Raw genomic sequence first — 15,000 nt, 5'->3', positions numbered from 1 at the left:
CACCACATAAGCAAAAAGAAAAAAGCCGGAAGTGGCACTGTGGCTCAAGTGGTAGAGCACTAGCCTTGAGCTGAAGAGCTGAGGGACAGCGCCCAGGCCCAGAGTTCAGGCCCCACGACCGGCTAAAAAAAAAAAATGGGGCTAGAAATGTGGCTTAGTGGTAGAGTGCTTGCCTAGCATGCATGAAGCACTGGATTCAATTCCTCAGCATCACATAAACAGAAAAAAAGTGGCACTGAGGTTCAGGTGGTAGAGTGCTAGCCTTGAGCAAAAAAAGCTCAGGGACAATGCCTAGGTTCTGAGTTCAAGCCCCAGCACTGGCAAAAAAAAAAGAATCTCTTGGACTTTTCCTGCCCCAACTGGTTTCAAACCGTGATCCCCAGACCTCAGCCTCCTAAGTAGCTATTAGGTGTGAGCCACCAGCACCCAGCCATTTATTATTATTTTTAATAACGTTGTATGTATATGGTCTAGGCCTACAAACTGACTTGTTAGATCAGTAAGAAAGCGTCAGTGAATGCAATTAATTCTCAAGATGTTCCCAGTATCTTCAGAAAATAAGATCTTCAGACTGTAACTGAGTTCTTTAGTTTTTTAAAATATCAATTTACTTTATTGTTATTATATACAGAAGGATTAGAATTATATAAGTCAGGTAATGAGTACTTATCTTTTAGTATAGTATCTTCTTCTCTCTCATTCTCTCCCAGTCCCTCCCTCTGGTCTCCACCTAAGAGTTGTATAGTTCACTTTCACCGTGTTTAGTGAACTCCACTGCTGCACTTTCTCACTGAGTTCTTCAAATGTTCAACTGAATGAACTCTCTCCTACTGAAGAAATTTAATGAAGTTACTGAAATAACTCTCTTTTTCCTTTAGTGTCTGTCTATAAGAGAGGATTCATGTCTTCTGACCAAAGTAAGAATCTCTTTGGGGGACTGGGAAGGTGGCTCAGTGGTAGAGCGCTTGCCTTGCATGCCTGAGGCCCTGGGTTAGATTCCTCAGCACCACATAAGCAAAAAGAAAAAAGCCAGAAGTGGTGCTGTGGCTCAAGTGGTAGAGCACTAGCCTTGAGCTGAAGAGCTGAGGGACAGCGCCCAGGCCCAGAGTTCAGGCCCCACGACCGGACCCCCCCAAAAAAAAAAAAAAAGAATCTCTTTGGGATATTTAATAATGAACGTGATAAGTAATGAGAGAGAGGCTATGGACTTTTCAAAGTGAGCTCAACTTGAACATGGCATTGGTTTTCTCTTTTAATACTATTTTGCCTTTTCCAAAACAAGGACAGAAATCTAGAGCACAGGAAGTCCTGTCCTTGTGTTTCCTCAAGAACTACCATTAGATCCATAGAACTACCACAGGATCCAGCACTCTAGAGTATATATCTGAAGGAATGTAAGTCAGGATACAGTAAAAGTAGGTGCATACCAATGGTTCATTGCAATAGGCAAGCTATAGAAACAGCTCAGATGTGCTATAACTGGTGAATAGATCAAGAAATGTGATGCATATATACAACAGAGTATTACTCGGCCATAAAGAAAAGTGGAATTGCATCATTTGCAGGAAAATGGATAGAACTGGAAGAAAAGGAACTGATAACGAGATGTACAAATTAAAAGACTAATATATTGGGGGCTGGGAAAGTAGCTCAGTGATACAGCACTTGTCTTGCATGCATGAGGCCCTGGGTTCTATTCCTTAGCACCACATAAGCAGAAAAAAATAAGCCAGAAATGGCGCTGTGGCTCAAGTGGTAGAGCTCTAGTCTTGAGCTAAAGAGCTAAGTGACAGTGCCCAGGCCCGGAGTTCAGGCCCACGACCAGACCCAAAAAAAAAATAAAAAACAAAATAAAAAAGACTAATATAACAGAAATAAAATGGATAGGTGTTACATAAGACCCAAAGTAATGAAAATAATTTGCACTGCAGAAATCTTTGCAGAAGAATTGGTGTAGGACATGATTTCAATTATTTTTAACTTTCTTTAAGTAAAAGAAAGGGGTCTCAATTCAACATGTCAGTTTGTGAGTACAATGCATCTTGATCAGTATTACCTCTTTCGTCATTCTATTTACCTTTAGCTGGTTCCATTTTTCACATACATACACTGAATATTATGATGGCATTCACTCACCCTTCCTGTCTCCACCTTCCCTTCTCCCCTTGACCTCAACCCCCTAACACTTACGACTATCGTTCAAGCAACTGGATGAATGGCAACACTATTTACTTAGAAACAAGGTGAAGTTAAGTTGGAAAACCAAAATCTGTTGTTGACATGTATATGGCAGAAATGATAAAGAGGTTGTAGCTTAGGATAGAAAACTGGGCTAATGTACAGAAGTTAATTAAACACAGATAGAACTGAAGCCATAGTGTAAATAAGGTCTATGAATGAGGATATATTAAATGAGAAATGAAAATGTCAGAACTCAAAAAAGCTTCAACATTTAAATGTGAGATGTTCAGGAAAGACGTATTAAAAACCAGGAGCACTAGTCACAAAAAGATCAGAGAAGCCAAGGAAAGTGTCCCAGCATGACAAAGATGATGCTGACTATAATGATGACAATGTTACTTATTAATGCTACTGTGAATTAATTTTTGAAGATGCTGTGTTAATTCATATATATTTATTTCACTGAATGATCATAGCCCATATAATAACCTACATTCAACAGAGATACAATTATACCTCTATTCAATAAATAAAAATGCTGAGACAAAGGCAATTTAACTAGCCTAGGATTGCATGTGCAATAATTACAGAGTTAGAAAGAACCATTTCTAGAAGGTGAATGTCCAGTATATCTAATACCCTAAGGTCAGAAAGACAAAGACCAAACACTGAAAGAAGTTTCAGGGCATTAATATGGATGGTTGTTTGCTTTTCCTTAGACCCTATTTCTCAATCCATCAGCAAGGTTTCCATTTTGGCACCACCATCCTGCAAACCATCATCAGTTGTCTATCAGTTCCACTGACCAAGCCCTAAATGGTTTACTTGCTCCTATTCTGGTCCCTATAATCCATTCTCTGCACAGCAGAGTGATTTGAAAATACCCGTCAAATGCCTACCTAAAGTCTCCTGAAGACTTTTTATCACTGCATATCTATACTTTCATAACAACTGAAGACTTTTATCACAGCATAACAACCCCCAAACCCCTTATCGTCTCTTCTTGACCCTCAACTCTAACAATGCTTTCTTTTGCTCCTACCACAAAATGGTGTTCTTCTTCTTTATAATGGCACATGACAAGTCCAAACTGAAGAGGAAAGTCTTTGAGAACAAGGCTTGTGCCTCTATGGTTTATTCTGCACCTCCATGGATGAGACAAGTTAGTGCTTGACAACATGTAGAAAGGTTCAACACATATTGTGGATGAATGACAAATAAAGAGAGACAGCAAAGAGGTAAACAACTTGTGAAAGCCTGATTCCAAGGGCATTGAGTGAATGACTTTTTGTTTTATAAAAGAAATTTAAGCACATTTATTTTTATTTTTTTGGGTCCGGTCGTGGGGCTTGAACTCTGGGCCTGGGCACTGTCCCTCAGCTCTTCAGCTCAAGGCTAGCGCTCTACCACTTGAGCCACAGCGCCACTTCTGGCTTTTTCCTTTTGTTTATGTGGTACTGAGGAATCAAACCCAGGGCCTCATGCATGCAAGGCAAGCGCTCTACCACTGAGCCACCTTCCCAGCCCTTAAGCACATTTAAATAGGAGATATTAGGAAATTATCCAAGAGATTAGGAAAGGCTAAAAAAAAATCAAAAAATTACAGCATGAAAGATAAAAAGGTAATAAGCTAACTACTTTAGGAAAAACTAGGGATATAAAAGAAAATTATGGCATCCAGAGATTTTTACTCTGTATGATAAAGTTCTGTCATTTGAGGGACTTGGGTAAAATGGGAAGTTTCCAATTACCATCAAGAACTTTCTTTTAGTTGATTATTTCCCCCTTGAAGTTTCCCTTGGTTATTTCACATTAAAGGAAGTTCTGATTAGCAAGTACAACATGCCCAATTAATAAACAGGTAGTACTTGGCAGATACAACTTACCTGGGAAATCTAATGTTCAAGGTATTTAAACAATTCATCTAAGGTTATAAAAATACTTTTAAAAGAAGTTGTTGTTATCCAAACATGAAATAACTGGTTCAAATTAACACAGAAAATCAATGGACTAAAGTCCAAACCTTAGACTGGAAGTAAAAGCTTTGAACCAAAAACTTAGAAGCATAATGAAGAAGGTATATTTTTCTAAATAGGAAAAAAACAGTAAGTCCAAGAAAATTAAAAACATTTTGAACGTGAAAATCATGATCTGGTTGAATGTAGGAAGGTGGGAAATGGAGATGTTGGTCAAAAATTAAAGTTTCCATGAGGTTAGAGTAGTAAGTTTTAGTAATCTATGACACTGCACAGTGATCACAGTTAATGATGGTATGTTCTATAGATGAAAACTGCTAATGGATTTTAGAGTCTTTACAACAAAAAGTAAATTGGTAAGGAGATAGATATTTGTTGTTCTCAAGGATAGCATTCTACTGCTCTGAGCCACAACACCACTTTCTATTGTTACTTTTTGTTTGAGGCCATATCAGGGTTTGAACTCAGAGCCTCTCATTTGCTAAGCAAGTAATGTACTAGAAAATGTATTGACTAACTCTATGTTTCAGTCTCTTATCTTACTATATATTATGATAAAAATGTCACAATGACATTGCCAAACTGAACAATAGAATATGCAGAAATACATCTGCCACAGCAGTATAAAGAAAGCAAGGGTTTCTTAGCTATCATTTTGTGTTCAACATAAATCATAAAATTCAAGACTGTGATTATGTCTGAGTCAAGGAAAAAATGACAGACCAAGGCCACACAGGCAGCTTTGACATTACGTTCTGATGTTAGGTGAGAACATGCAAGTTTTTCAACAATTATTCTTTGTGACTCATATAGGAACTTTATATTCTTTATGTGTGTGCAATGTTCTGCAACAAAAAGATCAAAACTTAGTACTTAATTTTGAAAAAAAGAAAAGGATACTTTTTCACCTGCCAAATTAGCAAAGTTTCTTTAAAACTTAGAGTGAGTATTTCTGCACTAATAAGATTAACCAGTTTTACAAGTTAAGTATATTTCTATGATGGTCAGAGGCAAATTCCATTGGTAGTAGACCCTGTTGAAAAAAGGTTTTCCCCTCTGAAATACATTCTCAAGTATAAACAAGCAATTCCAAGCTATAAACTTGGAAAGACAGACACAAATTCTATTGTGTGATGCTATTTCTTTAGAAAGAATATTCATGAAATACTTTAATATGTGTAATCTATCTTTTTAAAAAATCCTAAATATTTTAAAGGGTTATGTAACTTTACCGATGGATTAAATTACTGGCATAAGATTAAATAACTGACATAAGATCTTATGGAAGCTGTTTAACAAAAGCTTGTCCAATTTGAACAGGACATAACAAGAAAATTATTTTATAAAATTTATTAATTATTAAAAATTATAACCAGACACAATGGCTCAAGCTTATAATCTTAGCTACACAAGAGGTTGATTTCAGGAGGATTGTGGCTCAAGGCCAATCCAGCCAAAAAGTTCACAATGAAAATCTGGGCACAGTGGTATATAACACTCCAGCTACATGAGAGACTGAGATCAGAAGGATGACAGTTCCAGGTTAACCTGGGCGGGAGGCAGGGGAATAACTTCCAGGAGGGGCTGGGAAGGTGGCTCAGTGGTAGAATGCTTGTCTTGCATGCATGAGGCCCTGGGTTCGATTCTTCAGCATCACATTAAGCAGAAAAATCCAGAAATGGCACTGTGGCTCAAGTGGTAGAGTGCTAGTCTTAAGCTGAAGAGCTGAGGGACAGTGCCCAGGCCCTGAGTTCAAGCCCCAGGACTGGCAAACAAGCAAAAAACAGCATCAAGTATTATCATTATAATCCATTAACTTTGTAGAGATGAAAGCTGGAGCACAGGAAACTTAAAGACTCAGGTAAGAACAGGTCTGAAGAACCTACCTGGTTTCCCCATTTACCATCCAATGTTCTTCTCAGGGCACTGACACCATTGCAACAGGAATCATAAACAAAGCTAGATGCTGGTGGCCCATGCCTGTAATTCTAGCTACTCAGGAGGCTGATATTTGAGGATCATGGTTCAAAGCCAGCCTGGGCAGGAAAGTCCACGAGACTCTTATCTCCAATTAACCACCAGAAAATCAGAAGTGGTGCTGTGGCTCAAGTGGTAGAGCACTTGCCTTGAGCTGAAGAGCTGAGGGACAGGGCCCCGGCCTAGAGTTCAAGCTCCACAATGATCAAAAAAAGGAGGATCAAAAAGAGGAGGAGGAGGAGGAGGAGGGGGAGGAGGAGGGAGAGGAGGAGGAGGAGGGGAGGAGGAGGAGGAGGGGGAGGGGGAGGAGGAGGAGGAGGAGGGGGAGGGGGAGGAGGAGGAGGGGGAGGGGGAGGAGGAGGAGGAGGAGGAAATAGCAGCAGCAGCACAAGATATAAATCTGCAATTGTTCAAAAGGCTCTGTCTATAGGTGTAATCCTCTGCCTCAATTCATTCCCTTCTTACTACACAAAGGCAGTGTCTCTACAAGGTATATTCAAGTCAGAAACAAGAACTACAATGTGCCATTTTCTTTTCTTTTTTGGGGGTAGGGTTTTTTGTTTTTGTTGTTTGTTTTGTTTTCAATTATTGTGAGATTAGAGTTAAAAGACCACTCATGGCCTCTTACTCACTGGACTATCTAATCTCCTAGATAATATAACAACCTATAATGGGCACTACAGTTCTCCTCAACTCTAACCAATCTCAGATCCCCTGACAATGAAACACAATAAAAACAAAAGAGAAAGAACAAACATAACACACAGGGCTCTGATTTATACAAGGGCTGTCCTGATTTTTTAAAAAAGATTCTACCATGTAGCATAGGCCTATTTTTCAATCAATGTCTTAAATATAACATATAGATTGAAGGAATTTTTATCTGTAGTAAAAAAAATCACTGTAGGATTTATATAATTTAGAATCATTTAATTATGACCCTAAAAGTGACTGCTGTAGATGTATATATAATGCATATATATAAATGTGCATGTATAGAATGTAGATACCACCTACCAAATGTTACCTTAAAATTATACTATAACTCTAATCTCTTCACTCCTAAAAATGCATTTTTAAAGTATTTATGTCCTATATCTGAACTGTAATCTCAAAGACTACTGGAAAGCACAGTTTTAGCATAAAACTGGCATAAAATGGGCAAGTAGTGTTGCAAGCATATTCTGGGGAAATTTCCTATTAGTCCAAAATTCAGCTATAGCTAAAATTTTCAAACAAATTCTAAAGAAAGATAGCAAGCCACTAGAAGTTCAGTCTAGAATTCTACTATAACATGTTCAAAGCAAGATACTAAATGCTGTCTCTATTATAACTCACAATTTCCACGTGTATTTTATGAACATAAAAGAATGTCTCTCTTTTAAAAGTCTTATTTAAATGTTTTATAGTGCCAGATGCCAGTGGCTTATGGCTGTAATCCTAGATACTCAGAAGGCTGAGATCTGAGGATTGTGGTTTGAAGCCAGTTGGGGTAGGAAAAGTCCATGAGAATCTTATCTCTAATTAATCACAGAAAAAGCCAGGAGTGGTATTATGGCTCAAGTGGTAGATCACTAGCCTTGAGCAAAAAGCTCAGGGACAGCACCCAAGCCCAGAGTTTGAGTTTATTTGAAAAACTAAATGTTTTATAGCTGCTTTTTTTAATACATTTTACCTGCATATTTAGTAACACAAAGGGAGTTGTAATAATTTCATAGGTGTTTACAATTTCTTCTGAGCTTCGGTAATTATGCATTTTCTCAGTCGATGGCTACTAAAAGCACACTATTAGCATATGGAAGGATTCTCATTTTTTAGACAGTTAGAAATTACTCTTGGTATTGTATGCTGTACATAAATGTGCATGCTAGACAAATGTTATCAACAATGTACTGCTTTCAGAAGCTCAGAATCAGAATATCCATTGCTCTGGAAGTTAGACCCTGAATACATACTTCCATCCTTCTTCTTTCTGTATTTCACCTGTAGTCATTTCTATGTTTTAAACCTCTGAAATCCATGTAAATAAAGATCTCTAATAAAAATAAATTCCCAAATTGTTGAGAACATAGTCCAGTGATAGAATACTTGCCCAACATCTATAAGAAGACTCTATGTTCTCCCCAATACCACCAATTCTTTTAAACAAATACATTAGCTTTCTTTCAGGAAGATAGGTATCATAAAGTCCAAATCAATGTAACCAATTGAACAAATCCAGATAACAATGCTGCCCTACCCCCAGACTATCAGAGCCTTGTGCTAGAAGTCAGAATATTGTGATTAAGAGGTCAACTCAGGTTGAAGGGACCTTCAATGTGACACTGGAAAAGATCGTACAAGCAAAACATTCTGGAAAAGGAAGAGGGAAAGATATAAATCAGCAGAAGTGATTTTTTAAATTTAGATTAGGAGGATGTCTGCAATCATTTTATGGATAAGACCCTGATTAAGGCAAAGAAGGGTATCCACAAAGTATATGTTTATCTGAGGAAAGAAGAGAAATCACAAAGAAGTCACAAAAGGTGGGATAAGGAAGCAACAGAAACAATTTTACATTTTATTTAGGTCATTTTGGAGACAATGTTCTTTGTTTAATGTTTATCAAGTATTATCTGTGGAGTTAGGAACTGTACCGACTCTTCGACAAAGAAAGCTCACAGACAGAATGCCACCTGCTAAGTAGGCCTATCAAATTCTATCTTCTTTATGATGATTTTCCTATTCCACCTCTTGGTCTAGCCAACAAAGCTCTCTTCTTACCTTTCTCTCTAGCCCTCCTTACTCATACATGTTTTATTTCCAGCCCTGATCTCTCCCCGCCCCTTGTACCAATTTCTAGTCTCATATATCTACTTACATTACACATTTTCACAGGACTGTCCTACAAGCATCTCAAACACAGTAGATCTAAAATGACTTTGTGTGTGTATGTGAGAGAGACAAACAGACAGACAGACAGACAGACAGACAGACAGGCAGGCAGACAGGCAGGCAGGCAGGCAGGCAGGCAGGCAGACAGGCAGGCAGGCAGGCAGGCAGGCAGGCAGGCAGGCAGACAGACAGACAGACAGACAGAGACAGGAGATTGAATTTAAGGTCTGAGTGCTCTCCTGAGCTCTTTCACTCAAGGTTGGCATTTTGCCACATAGCCCACAGTTCCCCTTCCAGCTTTTTGGTTGTTAATTGATTAATTGCAGATAAGAATCTCATGGAGTTTTCTGTTTGGACTGATTTTTGAACTATGATCCTCAGATCTCAGCCTCCTGAGTAGCTAGGATTTCAGGCATGAGCCACCAGAGCCTGGCTTAAAATGACTTATTTTTATCCCACTAACAGACAGTTCTGAAATCACATTCTCTCAGTCACTTAGATTTAATATCTTATCATTGCCTTGTATTCAACATTTTTTCAATAGCCACTTGTATATTTTTGTCCACTGTACTTCAGCGACACTTCTCCCATCCCATTGTTACCTTTATGATTTGGGTTTTCATTTTCTGACAGAAACACAGTGATTCTTTATTTGTGGTAAGATTCCTTTCCCAATTCAATTCAAGCTTGGAACTTTTAGGTAATATAATGTACAAATCAGCTGTCAATATGACATTTCAAGGATCAAGAAATACCAATTTAATAGCTCGTCTTGCATTGTTATAAGCCAAAGCAAACCTTCATCTATCTGTACTCAAAACATTTTTCAACCCCTGCCCTTTATATGACCTAACAAATATTGGGTGCTTGGAAGTGGTGCTGTGGCTCAAGTGGTAGAGCGTTCACCTTGAGCTGAAGAACTGAAGGACAGCACCCAGGCCCAGAGTTCAAGCCCCATGACTGACACCCCCACCCCCCGCAAAAAAAAAAGCTCTCAAATATTGGGTGCTTAACAAAAGTTGACTTCCATGTGAGTTTGCTATACCCTCTCTCCCCATTCGCATTTCGGCTAATCGGAAAAAGAACTAGTGGCTTTATATATTTGATCCTCCTACAGGAAATTAAGAGTTTCTGTAAACCTTCAAAACAGAAAAGCACTAAAAAAAAGAACGAGGTAACTGAGATACAATGCTAAGGGAAGATGGTAGTTGCAAGGCAAGATACAAAAAAAAATATATATATATATATATATATATATATATATATATATATATATATATATACATATATGGACCTAACTCTAAGATGAAGTTGTGAAAGTTGTGCCAACCAAGGTACAAAACATTATAGAAGCAAAAAGAAATTATGAATTCCACAAAATGAGGAAGGCTCCATAAAATGCATACTGAGAGAGACCTTAAAGACTTCAACCTTTATGAGAGAAGTCTAGGCAGAAGAAATAGCCTAAGCTCATATTTTTTTTGTACCTAAAGTATTTCTATTAGAATATCTATCACTTTATGTTGTTAAGTGAATACATCTCAATGAGCTATTTCAGCTCAGCTCAGCAATTATTCAGTGAATTCAAAAACATGTATGTCTGAGAACCGAGTAGTTGTTACCAGACAGGAACTACACAACCCAGTTGCGCACTAAGCTTATAATTCCTGTATGTGGTCGTACTTGTCTTAGTCCCCACTGGTGATTTTTCAGCATTCTTCCAGCAGTATGAACTGTACTAAGGTCCTAGATAGAGTGCTGCTGAGAGAGTCATGCTGCTTCACACAGTACAGAGGACAGCAACTATACACTTTAGAGAACAAGCCTACAGTGTAAAGTGTAAGAATTTCAAATTCAAACCACGTATATGGCTGCCCTGTATACTGGACATATACTTCACATGTACTGTACATGCATTACAGATAACTCAAAAGCTGGAAGAGACCCTAGGAAAAACCTTCATCAATAATGTGAGTCAAACTATAGATATCAGGTTCTCGGGAACTTAGGATCAAGACTCAGTAATTTAGTCTTTCCTTATATTTGGAGTTAAGGGATACATGAATATTCAGGAGTTACTGAGCATCCACATTAAATCCTGAAAAACTATAAAAAAGAAAGAAAAGAAAAGAAAAGTCACCAAAGAGAGAACAGTGGAGTAAAGAAAGTCAAAGGCTGGAGACGGAATATTCCGGATTTTCCAGTCCATACTCACAGGCCCTAATATGATCTGTCTTTACTTGGCTTCCAATCACCTTCCAACAAATTCTTTCTTCCTTCTTTATTTTCTTTTTTGCTAAAACTAGCTCAAGTTCATTTCTGTAATTTTCTAGAGAAACTTAAATGAAACAATAACCAAACTATTGCATAAAGTCAATTGATTAATACACTGCTAATCTACCTTTTCTGTAACTTATTTTTACTTCTATTTCCTTAAAAGCCATAAATATAATTTCAGAATACTATGCAAACCAATACACGAAAGGAATCAAGGACTGTGCTGAGCATCTTAAAAGGAAAATGTCTGGGAAGGAGAAAATATAGAACATTTGACATAGATCTTTGAGATACCTGAACAGAAATGAGAAATGCTCAGAAATGGCAAATTAAGTTAAGTTACTGATTATTCTATCCAAAGCAATTCACTTCCAAATAAATCACATAGGCAGATGAAATTCAGTCTTCAGTGAGACAGAATGAAAGGGGGACATTTCAATAGAGAGTATTTTACTTGAAATGATTCCAGATAGATAGCCACAGGCTTCTCAATCACAAGAAAATTGTGGGTGTTCCTTGGTTAGTATCTTTAACATGGAACCAAACACCAAAATGAAACATCAAATGGTATTAGAGCTTGAGTTCCCAGAAAGAGCCATCAGGTATTTACTCTATGACATAAGCAGCACTTTCTGCTATTGAAGGGAAGAAAGTACACAAACTTGCTATCAAGGAAATCTATTCAAGTAAGTGCCAAGTGTCAAGACAATCCTAAGGCAGATCTGGGTTCCCCAGATCTCCACCTATCTGTTCTGACTATAGAGAGACCAGTTTAACATGTGTAGCAAGTCACAGATCAACATTCACAACTTTGAAGGAGATGTAGTGGGTGGCTCTACAGGGCTGTATAAACAAAAACAATGTTATAGGATCCTGAAGTTAGAATACACATGGAAACTATATCCAACTTCATCGTTTTACAGAGAAAGAAGCCAAACACTGGAATCAAATTCATCAGCCAAATATCTCACAGGTATGTATACACTCAAAAGGGACTGTGACTAGATTAGGACAGAACTAGAAGGCATTATTTTAGTTGTTCTTAGGTGGTTTAAAATCTATTTTTTAGTTAATAAATGCTAATTATGTTATTTTTTAAAATGGAAAATTCTACTTTTGTGATAGTCTCTGGGATATTCTTATTCCTTGACCAAAACAGTAAGGATTTCTGACTTACTATGGGGATTAATATTTTAGTGAAAGTATTGAAACAGCACCTTTAAAAGTTAAAAACAGTGTGTTGATTCAAAATCTAAATGACGTATATTCAATCTTGGCAGACAGCAGTTTAGGCACTGTGACAAAAATCTAAATGTCAAAGAGCTACTTACTTTAATAAAAAAAAAATTCCAGACACTGTGCTCTAATAAAAGTCACCAGAAAGTAGATTGATGTATCAGCTGGGACCAAAATTAAAAGAATATATATTTAAACTCTAGAAACACAAACTTGTTCAAAATTACTGGCAGGGGGCCACAACACAGTGGGTTTTGGTCTTGAAGGGCCTGTTTCACCACAAGTATTAGCTAAGTCAACACATCACTGAGACCAAAAAAAAAAAAAAAAAAAAAAAAACAAGGCCATACATCTATTCCTTTCAGTACAAATCACTCTTCAGTACAATCCACAGTATTTTTTTAGAAGAAATTGATAAAATGCAGAGTTAGAACCTGTTGCGTTTTCCCCCAAACGTGGTATTGAAGCCATTACTAGAATATGAATTTATAAAAAAAAAAAAAGTAGGTCCTTTTTGAAAAAAACACTATTCAGAAACAAGTATGAAGTTGAAATTGCTTATTACGTATCACCTGTTCATTTAATAAAGTGTCATGAATATCTGATAATTCTAATTGACAACTGTGTAAGCTGGATATTTTTAGTTTAAAATTATCTTTTAAAACCTATTTTTGTCACCTTTGCTGCGGCAAAGGAGGCTGACTATAATCTATGCTTACAAGGGTCAGCTGTCAACTGAGTTACATGTCTTAGTTAGCCAGCTCTTATTCTTGACAGTTTAGACTACTGGTGACAAAACAATAGACAAGTAAAATTTCCTAAGTAATCTCAGCTCTCAAGAATTATTATTTCTGGGGCTGGAGGCAAGGCTCAAGTGGCAGAGCAACAGCCAATGAGTAAAAGCGTCAGATTATCGAGTTCGAGTCCCAGTCTCAGACAATAAATATATATTCATATATATGTACGTATTCCATTTTTCCCATGCTAAACAAAATAAAGAACCAAGGAAAATTGTATGACTCCTCATCACAAATAGGAGTTCGGGCAATTTCGCATTTAGTTTAAACCCCACACTTGTACTTTCAAATAATTACTGCTTATGATACTTTTTTTTTAAGTAAGAAAAGGAGAGGAAAAAATTCCTCGGTGTTCGCTTCGGGAGGAACGATACTTTAAAAAAACAACAACAACAACAACTCCCTAACACTGCCCCTATTATTTGGAGAAAAGTCTCATCGCAAAGTATTCCGGCTATGGAGCTGCTATACCCGATGGCTTCTGACAGAAGCCCAGCAGGGCAGGGAGGATAATGACTCGCAGGCTGTCCAGTGTCAAAGTTGAAAAGTAGACACACTTGGATGCGCTTTGTGTGCGTGTTCTTGCGTTAATAAAAATCAAAACGGGTACCTGGCAAACTCGGGTTCTGATCGGTTTGGGGCCCTCGGAAGCCGGGCCAGGAGGCGCGGGGCGGAGGGCACGGGGCGGCCGCGGCGCCCCGGGAAGCGCCCCCCCTCCTCGCGCCGCGCCCTTCCCGACGCCCGGCGCCCCCACTCCCCTGCGCGACGCGCGGCGGCGACGCGGGCCTGGCGACGCGTTCCCACGCCCAGGACCCGTTATCTGGGCGGCAGGGAGGAGGGGAGGCCGCGCGGGGGAGTGGGAGGGGGCTCCCGAGTGCCCCCCACCTTGGCACGGGCACTCCGTCGGGTCCCGCGCCCGCTGGAAGCTGGGACAGCCGCCCGCTGCCGGGCCTGTCGCGGGCTACCCTGCGGGACCCCTCTCCCCGCGGCGCCCGCGGGCTCAGGTTCGCTCTGGGGACAGGATAAGGTGTCCGCGCGGCGGCCAGGCGCCTCCCGCCGGCCGGGGTTGGGGTGGGGGTACGCCAGGCAGCCTTGGCCTCCTTCCACCGAGCCCTCCCGCCGCCGCTCCCCCCGCCCCCGTCCTCGGCGGGGGAAGGGGTGTCCCGGCCGTGGGGGATGCGTTTGGGACGTGCGGGGCACCCCCCCACACACACACACACACAACTTGGCGAGGGAGGGGTGAGGGGAGGCCGGGAAAGGAGCCCGAACTTACCGGAGTGTGCGGTGGCGGCCGCCAGGCAGAGGCTGAGGAGGCCGAGGCCAAGCGAGAGGGGGCGCGGGAGGGTCCGCCGAGCGCGACTGGAAGGCCCGCGAGCCGCCGCCGCCGCCGCCGCCGCGGTCCGAGCCTCCCTCCTCCCGCCCCAGCTCCGGGCGGCGGACGGGGCGGCGGGAGGCATGACGGGAAATTCCTGGGCACGGGCGGCCGAGTCCAAATATGAGCATGGGAGACGCGCGAGGGAGGATCGCGGAGCGCGGCGGCCGTGGACGGGGCTCGCTGCCCGGGCCTCGGCGGTCGCCAACTCCCGCCTCCTCCTCCTCCCTCTCTGCTTCCCCGCTGCAGCCGCACGCCCAGGCTGCCAGCGACCGAGCGCCAGCGGGAGGTGCGATCCGCCGCCGCCGCC

General features: G+C 40.3%; 1 protein-coding gene across 3 annotated transcripts in view; it reads right to left on the bottom strand.

Moving 5' to 3' along the window:
• The window catches only part of Msrb3 (methionine sulfoxide reductase B3), a 119,051-nt gene extending 104,268 nt beyond the window's left edge, over positions 1-14,783 (bottom strand). The window contains exon 1 of one of the 3 annotated variants that reach the window (XM_069988104.1): positions 14,592-14,783. In XM_069988104.1, the coding sequence (XP_069844205.1) occupies positions 14,592-14,775 (184 nt within the window). In that variant the 5' untranslated portion in view covers positions 14,776-14,783. Of the gene's footprint in view, positions 1-13,928; positions 14,025-14,591 lie in introns of those variants that run through there. The other 2 variants (XM_069988109.1, XM_069988116.1) reach the window with 2 other exon arrangements.
• Positions 14,784-15,000: the final 217 nt, after the last annotated feature.

Source organism: Dipodomys merriami, unplaced genomic scaffold (genome assembly GCF_024711535.1).
Source record: "Dipodomys merriami isolate MVZ:Mamm:240054 unplaced genomic scaffold, mDipMer1.0.p SCAF_10, whole genome shotgun sequence".
NCBI classification, from domain to species: Eukaryota; Metazoa; Chordata; class Mammalia; order Rodentia; family Heteromyidae; genus Dipodomys; species Dipodomys merriami.
Note: the sequence above shows the minus strand (reverse complement) of the source record. Positions and strands in the feature narration are given on the sequence as shown.